The sequence below is a fragment of the Octopus sinensis genome, linkage group LG28 (assembly GCF_006345805.1).
Source record: "Octopus sinensis linkage group LG28, ASM634580v1, whole genome shotgun sequence".
NCBI lineage: Eukaryota > Metazoa > Mollusca > Cephalopoda > Octopoda > Octopodidae > Octopus > Octopus sinensis.
Window position 1 is genome coordinate 17,052,728 of NC_043024.1, and position 12,500 is coordinate 17,065,227.

The 12,500-nt window shown below is 36.6% G+C and overlaps 1 protein-coding gene and 1 long non-coding RNA gene across 2 annotated transcripts in view; both read left to right on the top strand.

Annotated features, from left to right (window-relative positions):
* LOC115225697 overlaps positions 1-4,023 on the top strand; it is a 426,722-nt gene extending 422,699 nt beyond the window's left edge. Inside the window, exon 8 of the mRNA XM_036514764.1 lies at positions 2,390-4,023. Coding sequence (XP_036370657.1) covers positions 2,390-3,376 — 987 coding nt within the window. The 3' untranslated portion in view covers positions 3,377-4,023. The remainder of the gene's footprint in view (positions 1-2,389) is intronic.
* Positions 4,024-6,622: 2,599 nt separating this feature from the next.
* LOC118768389 lies at positions 6,623-10,610 on the top strand. Its single transcript, XR_005004203.1, has 2 exons — positions 6,623-7,394; positions 8,624-10,610. It is a non-coding gene; the product is annotated as an uncharacterized LOC118768389 (long non-coding RNA).
* Positions 10,611-12,500: the final 1,890 nt, after the last annotated feature.

Sequence of the window (12,500 nt, forward strand, 5' to 3'; positions counted from 1 at the left end):
ATATATATATAAAATATATAATATATAAACATATATATAATATACAAATACATAAAATAAAAATTTATATATATAAATATATATATATGCATATAAATATATATGCATATAAATATATATATATATCTATCAATATATATATGTAATGATATACATAAATATTTATATATGTAACTATATATATACATATGGATATATATGGATACATATATATATATATATATATATATATATATATATATATATATATATATATATAAATATATGTATACATATGGATATATATGGATACATATATATATATATATATAAATATATATATATATATATTTCAACAATTGAGGGTAAAATTAATTAATTATTAATCAATTTCACCAAGTATTCAGTATGTAAAGGGACCATTATAGGCGAATTCAAAATATTACATTATATATAAGGGCTTAGTAAAATAAATTACTTTGCCACATACTGAACTCATTAGAAATAGCAGCTAAAGAAATTTCTTCAGCTATTTCTAATACTTAAAGAAGATCTCTCTCAGATAGTGTTTGCCTAAACTAACTCACAAAAGTATGGGGGAAAAAACATTAAAAAATCAAGTGCAAAGGTTATTTGAGAACGTACGTTTCTAGATTAGTCAATTCGACATTTCTTTCTTCAGCTCAGAATTCCTTGAATCGGATTGGGAACACTGAAAGTCGGGAGCATACCCTTTCGGCTTCTAATCACCTCAAGAATTCTGCTCGAACTAAAAGTGTTATCAAATTCGAATATGCAAGCGAAGAATTTCTGCTCTCCCCTTTCCACCAGCGTGGGTTAAAATTGACAAACACCATGTATTAACGGTGAAAACCGCAGCATTTTAAAGAGAAAGATGAATTATAATTTCAACAAGAGAGAGATCTTCTTTAAGTATTAGAAATAGCTGAAGAAATTTCTTTAGCTGCTATTTCTAATGAGTTCAGTATGTGGCAAAGTAATTTATTTTACTAAGCCCTTTATATATATATATGTGTGTGTGTGTGTGTGTGTATATATCATCGTCATCATCATCATCGTTTAACGTCTAGTATGGAGAACGGACGTTAAACGATGATGCTGATGATATATATACACACACACACACACACACACACACACACATATATATATATAATATATATATATATATATATATATATATATATACACACACATATATATTTATATTAAGAACAAGAAACTAATTATACCTATGTTTGGTTAAGCAAATCCCCTGCTATTTTAGGAATCAAGCAATTTACCTGAAATCATGAATATTCTGCCACAGATGTCCCTCTTTGAATTAGAATTCACACTAACACTGATGATATTCTTATTTATGCAATGCTTCCTGATCTGAAACCTAATCTAAAAGGTTTTATGCTCCTTGTATAGTTTGCTGAATTTCCTGACTCCATTCTCCCAAACTGCACTGAAACAACCAAGTGAACACCATCACATTTTACAGGCCACCAACCTCTGCACCACCCTGAATGTTTAATACAATATTGTTTCATTGTTCACCAAATCAATGTCTCTTAGAAAATTTACTGCTGAAACATCTTGGCCATTCCTAACCTGAAAATTAATCTGAAAAATTAATTCCTGATGCAATTTGTTTAATTTCTAATTAAACATGTGAAACTTTTGTATCTCGTTTGCAAGATTTGTTATGTGAAATTGTGTGTTGAAACAAGTTTTGTTGTGTTTGGGGAGAGTCATAATGCCTCGATATCGAACACACTCACTTGTTCAATTTCCACTCATCATTTATTTTTTTGTGTATTTCAAACATGCTTTTGCAACCTTGTCAATGGATATTTATTCCAAAAATAAATAGTGAATGAGAAGAAATTGAACTGGTGAATGTGTTTGATATTAAGGCTGTATAACTCTCTTCAGACACAACAATATTCTGAAATATCAAAACCTCATGTACCTTATGACTAATGTAATTTGACAAACTTACACCTGATGTACCTGGATTCCTTTTTAGCTACATTATCCTAGAATATTCACCCGATGAAACCTGATCACTTCTTGACCAAAGTATTTATTCCTGCTGCACCTTTGCTGATTTCTCATAAAATTCTCCAAGAAAAGTATTCTTGGTGCACCTCACGAGATCCTAATCAAAGAATCTAAAACAATTCTGCCTTGATTCACCTTGTTCTATTAATAAGCAACTTTTCACAGAAAACTTATTCCTGATGCACCACCTGACCAATCTTTGCTCCTGAGTCACCTTGTTGGATTTTTAACCAAAATATCCCAGAAAATCTACACCTGATGCACTTCGGCAACTTTCTGATGCATTTCGAAAACATTTTCGGATTTGTCTTTCAACTTATTTCTAATCTTTTTACAGCAGCAAAATGGAAACAGAATAGATGAGGAATCTCCTGAACAAACTTCACTTCTTTCAGTTCCTGAGGAAGAGACAACAGATGCTGTTGAAGAAGTATCACCAGATCTTCCGCCAAAGGAATATGATCAAAGAAAAGCATCAACTACATCAGGACTGAGCACTTCATCACTGTCTGAACTTATTGGGCTTTTCTTTCATAAGGGTAGCAGGCACAAGAGTGAAAAGAATCCCACCTTGCCTGACCCAAATCTACCTGGGACTAGTGGTGAGTCTTATAAAGATCGCATCAAAGAGGCAAGGGAATTGAGGAAACAAAATCGACGACGTTCATCGCTTGCAAATTACCGTTCTTGGTGGTCTTACATAAGAACCAGGCTGCCTGAAATAGCAGCATTAAACAATGAGCAGAAGCAGAAAAAGAGTGAAAAAATGACAATGAAACAGATGTATGAGAGACGGTCTTCTTTGTTTAGCCATGATAAATCAAAATCAAAATCGAAAAATGAATTTTTCAGACGATTCTCTCTAAACACCCCTTCCACAGAAAAAGAGCGGCACGAGATGGCAGCAACAAGCTCGACAACGAACATTCATCAAATTGTTGGCAGCTTTAAACAGAGGTTCCATTCACGGGACAATCCTTTGCATTCCAGGGCAAATGCATACTCTAAACAAAGGGAAAGACAAAGAAAGAGGAAATGCAGGGAGCAAAACAAACGAAAAATGTACACCGGCAATTCACAGGTAACTCGCTCCAGGTCACCCTCATTTACTGTACCTCAAAAGTCTTCCAAACATTCTCACAAAAGTAAGAAACGAAACCCGGCCTTCGCCAGTATCGATCAGGAAGCAGCTTATGTCAGTCTTATAACGCGACGCCGGAAACTGGAACAAATGCGCAGGAGATATATGCAAGATGTAGCAATGAGGAAGGAAATGGGGGGATTTGATAGTGACCCTCAGATCCCTGCAGATGTTGAACTATGATAAATATTGTCTCAAGTATATAGTTAGTGGGTGCTACTGAGTCAGGACCCTTACAATGAAAGGAGCTAGGAAATATAGTCAAGTCCGATACAAATATCACACTACACATCGCAAGGATATCCACAATTTAATTAATTATATAATGATATTGATTTAATAGTAACATGGTGGAGATATCTAGAGTGTAGTAAACAACTTGTTAAGGATATTGTAGAAGTGGGGAAAAGAATTTAATAAATGATGGTGATATCAACTACAGAATGCTATGAGAACACCCTACAATTCTGATATAATATGTAATCCCACAACAATAACATCAACAACATTGAACAACAACAATAACAACATTGGTATTGTAGAAAGAGATGAAATGTCATAATTTTATTATATCTGAAGTATGATAATGTAAGACCCAGGATGTCAGAATAAGATTGAAACAGATAATGTTTTGGTGAGATCCAGCGTTTAGAAACAGGATAATGTATCACAGAGTTTGTTAATTCAGTAATATCATATCTAGAATGGAGCAGATTTATTGAAAATAGTGGTAAAATAGTGGAAAAAGATGGTGATCTTGAGACTAGGGCTGAATTGTGGTGATATCCAAAATGTAATACAAATACAAGAAAGATATCCTTGATTGTAGGGTATTCTCTTTCTCTTTTCTCTTTTACTTGTTTCAGTCATTTGACTGCGGCCATGCTGGAGCACCGCCTTTAGTCGAGCAACTCGACCCCGGGACTTATTCTTTTTGTAAGCCCAGTACTTATTCTATCGGTCTCTTTTTGCCGAACCGCTAAGTGACGGGGACGTAAACACACCAGCATCGGTTGTCAAGCAATGCTAAGGGAACAAACACAGACACACAAACACACACACACACACATATATATATATACATATATACGACAGGCTTCTTTCAGTTTCCGTCTACCAAATCCACTCACAAGGCATTGGTCGGCCCGGGGCTATAGCAGAAGACACTTGCCCAAGATGCCACGCAGTGGGACTGAACCCGGAACCATGTGGTTGGTTAGCAAGCTACTTACCACACAGCCACTCCTGCGCCTATTCATGTAGAATATCATGTTAATATCCATAATTTAGCACTATACTGGAGATGTGTTGTAAATGTTGTTACAGCGTGGTTATGATGATAATAATATTAATAATAATAATATTACTTATTATTATTATTATTATTTCTACTCTAGGCACAAGGCCTTGAAAATTCTGAGGGAAGAGAAATAGTCAATTATATTGAATTAGTGTATAATTGGTACTTATTTCATCGACCCTGAAAGGATGAAAGGCAAAGTTGACCTCAATGGCATTTGAACTCAGAATGTAAAGACAGACTAAATACCGCTGGGCATTTTGCCCAGCATGCTAACGACTCTGCCAGCTTGCTGTCTTAAATAATGATAATAATAATAATAATCCTTTCAACTATAGGCACAAGGCCTGATATTTGATTACATTGACCCAGTGTTCCACTGGTACTTATTTAATTGACCCCAAAAGGATGAAAGGCAAAGTCAACCTCAGCGGAATTTGAACTCAGAATGTAGTGGCAGATGAAATACTGCTAAGCATTTCACCCGGCGTGCTAATGATTCTGCCAGCTCACCGCCTTATTATTAATAATAATAATAATAATAATAATAATAATAATAATCCTCCTTTCTACTAAAGGCACAAGGCCTGAAATTTGGTGGGAGGGGGCTAGTCGATTACATCAACACCAGTGTTCAACTGGTACTTATTTCATCGACCCCGAAAGGATGAAAGGCAAAGTGACCTTGGCAGAATTTGAACTCACAGCATAAAGCAAAAAGAAATACCACTCAGCATTTTGTCCAATATGCCAACGATTCTGCAACAGCAACAACAATGATTTTTACACAAAGCCAGAAATTTAATGAGAGGGGGTAAGTCAATTACATTGACCCCAGTGCTCAACTGGTAGTTATTTCATTGACCCCAAATGGATAAAAGGCAAGGCTGACCTCAGTGGAATTTGAACTCAGAACATAGAGAGCCAGAAGAAATGCCGCTAATCATTTCATCCCACTTGCAAACAGTTCAACCATCTCATCCTTTCATAATAATAATAATCCTTTCTACTAAAGGCACAAGGCCTGACATTTGGGTTGAGGGGGAACAGTCAATTACATCGACCCCAGTATTTAACCAGTGCTTATTTCATTGACCCCAAAGGGATGAAAGGCAAAGTCTACCTCGGCGGAATTTGAACTCAGAATGTAGCAGCAGATAAAATACTGCTAAGCATTTGCCTGGCATGCTAATGATTCTGCCAGCTTGCTGCCTTAAATCCTCCTCATCATCATCATTGTTTAACGTCCATTTTCCATACTAGCATGGGTTGGACGGTTTGACCAGGGTCTGGGATGCCAGGAGGCTGCACCAGACTCCAGTCTAATCTGGCAGTGTTTCTACAGCTGTATGCCCTTCCTAACGTCAATCACTCTGTGAGTGTAGTGGGTGCTTTTTACATGCCACTGGCACAGGTGCCAAGGGAGGCTGGCAATGGTCAATAATAATAATAATAATAACAATAATAATAATAATAACAATAATAATAATAATAATAATAATAACAATAATAACAACCCTTTCTACTAGAAGCACAAGGCCTGAAAATTGAATCGAATACATTGAACCCCAATGCATACCTGGTACTTATTTAATTGACCCTGAAAGGATGGAAGGCAAAGTCAACCTTGGTGGAATTTGAACTCGGAATGTAGCAGTAGATGAAATACCACCAAGCATTTCACCTGGCATGTTAATGATTTTGCCAGCTCGCTGCCTTAAATAACAACAACAATGATAATAATAATAATAATAATAATGATATGAATACGGTAGAAACAGGATAAAGCTATCTATAATTTAGTTACAATATAAATATAACATCATAGGCATAGGAATGGCTGTGTGGTAAGTAGCTTGCTTACCAACCACATGGTCCTGGGTTCAGTCCCACTGCATGGCACCTTGAGCAAGTGTCTTTTACTATAGCCTCAGGCCGACCAAAGCCTTGTGAGTGGATTTGGTAGACGGAGACTGAAAGAAGTCTGTCGTGTATATATATATATGTATGTATGTATGTGTGTGTGTATATGTTTGTGTGTCTGTTTGTCCCCCCAGCATCGCTTGACAACCGATGCTGGTGTGTTTACGTCCCCGTAACTTAGCAGCTCGACAAAAGAGACCAATAGAATAAGTACTAGGCTTACAAAGAATAAGCTCTGGGGTCGATTTGCCCAACTAAAGGCAGTGCTCCAACATTGCTACAGTCAAATGACTGAAACAAGTAAAAGAGTAAACCTTTTGAATCTGGTCACATGGTGGTGATACCCTGGATATAACAATATGGAGATAATATTTACCATTTGATATCAACATGATAATTATATATTGAAAAAAAAATAGCAATAATAACAATGTTATGATATCTTGAATTTATTGAATGATGGCTTTACTATAGTAACTCCATCCTCAGTGATTTACATCGTCCTTTCAAGCAGGTATGGGTTGGATCATGGCACACCGTCGATTACGACGATGAGGGTTCCAGTTGATCCAATCAACATAACAGCCTGCTTGTGAAATTAACGTGTAAGTGGCTGAGCACTCCACAGACACAATGGCTAAGCACTCCACAGGAACTGGTGAATCACAGAACTGTGCTAAGTTCCAATGTCTGCTTTGCCATGGTTTTTGTTGCTAAATTCCTAAATCCCCTTCCTAATGCCAACCACTTTGCAGAGTGTACTGGGTTCTTTTTACATGCAGCTGGCACTAGTGAGGACATCAAGTAAATTGCACGATGAGATCCTTCAACTAAGAGGGGCGGGGACAGGGACTGTAATATTGGGAGATGTGGTTTTGTGACAGGTGACAGGAGGTAAGAATACTATATCCTTCCTCCGCAAAAAAATTAAGGACTTATATCCCCTTTGGATATGATCTTTTAGACATGATATCTAAAGTAAAGGCGGTGAGCTGGCAGAAACGTTAGCACGCCAGGCGAAATGCTTAGCGGTATTTTGTCTGCTGTTACATTCTGAGTTCAAATTCCACCGAGGTTGACTTTGCTTTTCATCCTTTTGGGGTCGATGAATTAAGTACCAGTTACGCACTGGGGTCGATGCAATTGACTTAATCCCTTTGTTTGTCTTTATTTGTCCCCTCTTTGTTTAGCACCTTCTGAGCAATAAAGAAATAAAAATATGATAAGGGGGTGCAGGATCAAGTGTTTTGTAGTAGAAGAGATATGTGGCGACACCATGGGTGAAGATGTACCAGAGTATACTGTCAAGTTACAGGAAGGTGAATATAAGAAAAATGGTCCAGAGGAAACACACACACACACACACAGATAGATAAATAGATAGTTATAATTAGCTAGTAACTTTTCTGTAACTTTTCTGATGTCCTTTTAAATTTCCCAAGTGCTTATTACTCTCATCGGTTTTTTCCCCTTATTTTCATTTTTATTTAAACACTTCTCTCTTTCTCTTCTTTCCTTTCCCTTCTCACTTTCTTCATACCTGCACCACTCACCTGCTCTACCTGTTTTTGCTTGTTATTCACGAATTGTTTTAATTATTTTTGTTTCAATTTTCTTAATACTAAAGTGAAACAGCCTATTTTGTATTTATTTAGAGTCATGCCCCTTATAATATTCATATTCCAACAGGTGATAACCAGAAGTCTTTTGCAAATTTTTCTAATATGCCAGTTTGATTTGGAAAACTTGAATAATAAATGCTTAATTAATTGCATAATTAAGAAGGAAACTCAGAGTAATCCTGTGTATTTCATAAAAGTTTGTATTAATTTCTACTTAGTTATTGAGTACTCTACTTGTGTTCATGTATTCAATCATTATGTACTCTGCTGCCACTTGTGTACCCTTAAGAGATCATACAAGATTTGTGAAATATTAAACTACACAACATTGTAGAGCAAACTGTTATATCTATTATGGATTTGTATAACTTGGTTGACTTATCAAACACCTCTGCACCCTTTGTGTGCTGGAGAAAGAAGAGGATCTAGTTAAACACATGTGAAAGAAAGTCTCCTCCTATGACTCTGAAGTACCAAAGTGTCACCACTATGATATCAAGATACAAAGGAACTATGTCCTTCCTCCTCTGCAAAAAAATTAAGGACTTACAACTCGTTGGATATGATGTTTTAGACATATCTAAGGTAAAATGTTATAAGCATTTTGACCCCCAATTACAGTTGTTGATACTCTACAAAGTTCAGGTGGATCCTACGATGGAATAGTTACTTCACATCCTGATCGGTGCCGCTGCTGCGTAAACAGACATCCAAGAATTCATCCAGAAAAAGGTCACTTGACTCCTTGCTATAAATATGCTCACAGACACTCTTCACTCTCAGGCTGGCTCACAACTGCATTGTCTCCTCTTTCTACCTTTTCTGCCACTATTATATTGGCCGCTGCCCCTCAGGGCTAGCTAGGCTCACACCATTTCCACTTTGGTAATCTCAACCTATTTCTCTCTCTTCCTCTCGTCACTCATGTCCTATCCCCTAAACCTCAGACTAATTATTACTCTCAGTCCTTCCTTTCCAAAACATTGTCCCTCTGGAACTACGCGACCGGCCCTGCTCATATATTCCCCACAGGTGTTGACTTGTAGTAGTTTAAGTGGAACATTAATGGCATCATTTCAACAATGTTGGACAGCCTGTAAGGACCGTAGGCATTGATCCTTCACCCAGAGCCAGTAAGCAAAAGAAAAAAAAAATCTATTTCTTGATAAAAGTTTTACCAGGGTAAATTCAAATCCATTTGATTCTTCAAGTGCATGTAAGCGTTGGAGGCATACAACAATATAGATATATGTGAAATTATGGGATTATTTCCCTGAGTTGTATTAAACAAGAGATTTACCACCATAAAATTTTCCACAGTATAGAGAGATAATTGATTTATATCCCAATATATCAACAGACATATTGAAGACACGTTCAGAACAGCTTTATTCATACTTTTGATACATTTTGCCTAAAATGATCATTGCAAAATATTTAACCATCTTAGACATTGCCGTTGATTGCATATTTATACAGGATCCTGAACAAACTTAATAAAAGACTTATTTTAAGATAGGCACTTGTTCTCAATTAACTGTTTTGGAAATACCTAATAAGTGACATTATCAGGAATATATTTAATTTGTCGTTCAATATCTTAATAATGTGGAACTTAAAGTTCTCAAAGATTCTGACTAAATCCCCCCCACTTTCTACCCCAAAATTAAGAAATGGTTCAGAAAAATTATCTAGTTTACACCGATTTTTAATTAAATATTAAATATTGTCATGAACTTTTTTAACCTTGATCGGTAAGTATTTTCACATTAACTATAAATGCAGGAAATTATTCAGTAGAAATAAGCTTAAATTAAGTTACAGTTGCACTACATGTATGACGAGTGACCCAAATCAATTGAGGCAATAACACATGTAGAAGTATCAACACATACTCACTTAATGTGTTTTGTAATACTGAGGTAGTTATAGATGAAGCAGAAGTCAACTGTACATTACCAATCTTTGAAGTATTGCAAAAAACTACATACATATGAGAGAAGGAAAATTCAAATAAAGATACATTTTAATCATACTTTTTCAATTACACACTTTGTAACAGAAATTTAAAGAAATTGTCTGTTTATATTTGGCAATTGAGAAAAACTGCAACTTCAGCATCAGCTGGAAGATTATCAAACACAAAAACCAAGGTGAGTGAAAGATGGGACCAATGTGCAGCTGAAAAGAGTTGGTTAAAAAAAAAACCATCGTAATTCTGCCAACATTTAAAACAGAATACCTACGTGTTTTTCAAAACTTCAGTACTTTAACAAACATTTGAGGAAGCAATGGAATTTCTTCCGCCAACTGACTTATCATCCCCCTCCCTTCCTACAGAGCTGGGTTGATTTTACCCTTTCTATCTCAACACCATTAAGCCCACCATAAATTTACATTTGATAATTGATATATGTCTGTGTTGTATATATATATATATATATTTATCTATTAAGCCTTGTGTTCCTTATAATATTCATATCCTGGCAAGCATCTACTGGATATTTTTGTGTTCTTTTGAATATTGATTCAAGTAAGAAAAATTTGGAGTAACAATATATAGTCAATATCAGATTGTATTTTTTCTTTTTTCTTTTTTCATCTGTGTGTGTGTGTGTGTGTGTGTAATCAACAATATTTCCTATATCCAAAAATGAAGCAAACACTGAAGCATTAGAGTAATAATATATTTTTAGAAAGTTAAACGTTACGACCGGTCATAGAGCGACCATTGGTTTCACACATATAAAGCGCTTTTCTGTTAAGTGCTTTACAGGTGTGAAACCAATGGTTGCTCAGTGACCAGCCATAGCATTTAATTTCTTAAAAAAAATATTTATGTATGTGTATATGTATATGTGTGTGTGTGTGTATATATATATATATATATATATATATATATATAGCCTATCAGTAGCCAGTTGCATGCCAGAGTTTCAAGGAAATTGCACACAGTGATATCTTATTGACATTTGCTTCCACAACAGTGACAAAATCCTATTGAAAATTACTTTGTTTAAATTCCTGTATACAAGCACAGTAGTTGCTACTTATACAAAATGTGTGTGCGCGTGTATGTGAATAAATGTCTACATGTGTGTGCATGTGTATGTGTAAATGTAGATGTGTATGTATATTTATGTATATATGTATATATATATATATATATGTGTGTGTATTTGTATATATATATATATGGAGGCGCAATGGCCCAGTGGTTAGATCAGTGGACTTGTGGTCGTAGGATTGCTGTTTTGATTCCCAGACCGGAAGTTGTGAGTGTTTACTGAGCAAAAACACCTAAAGCTCCCATGAGGTTCCAGAAGTGGGGTGGGATGGCGAACCCTTCTGTACTCATTCACCACAACTTTCTCTCACTCTTTCTTCCTGTTTCTGTTGTACCTGTATTTCAAAGGGCCAGCTTTGTCACACTGAATCTCCCCGAAAACTACCTTAAGGGTACACGTGCCTGTGGAGCGCTCAGCCACTTGCACATTAATTTCATGAGCAAGCTGTTTTGTTGATTGGATCAACTGGAATCACTCATTGTCATAACCGACGGAGTGCCGCTAAATATATGTATGTGTGTGTGTGTGTGTGTGTGTAAATATATATATATATATATGCATGTGTCTGTATCATCATCATCGTTTAATGTCTGTTTTCCATGCTGGCATGGGTTGGACGGTTTGACTGAAATCTGGAGAACCAACAGCTGCACAAGGCTCCAATCTTGTCTGGCAATGTTTCTACAGCTGGATGTCCTTCCTAATGCCAACCACTCTGAAAGTGTAGTGGGAGCTTTTTATATGCCACTAGCACAGAAAGCAGTCAGGTGGGCCTGGCATTGATCACGTTCCAATAATGCTTTTTCCATGCCACCGACAAGGGAGCAAATTGGAGGTACTGGCATCGGCCACATTCAGTTGGTACTTTTTATGCACCACCGGCATGAGAGCCAGTCAGTGGGTACTGGCATCAGCCTTGTTCCGATGGTGCTTTTTATGTACCAGCAGCACAGGAGCCAATCAGGTGAACCTGGCATCAATCACATTCGGATGGTGCTTTTTACATGCCAATTGCATGCGAGCCAGTCAGGGGGCACTGGTCACAGCTACAATATTGGTTTTACTTGACTAAACAGGTTTTCTCAAGCATATCATATCATACGACGCATCAGGGCTACTCTTAACTGGGCCGGATATGCATGGCTGCGATCTCACTTAAGTTGCTGAGTCTTCTCAATCACAGCTTATCTCCAAAGGTCTCAGTCTCCTGTTACTGCCTCTGTGAGGCCCAATATTCGAGGTTCATGCTTCACCACCTCATCCCATATTTTCCTGGCTCTACCTCTTCCATAGGTTCCTTCCACAGTTAGGGAGTGGCACTTCCTCATGCAGCTGCCCTCATCGATATGTAACACATTATCATACCAGAGCAGTCATCTTACACACCACTTTTG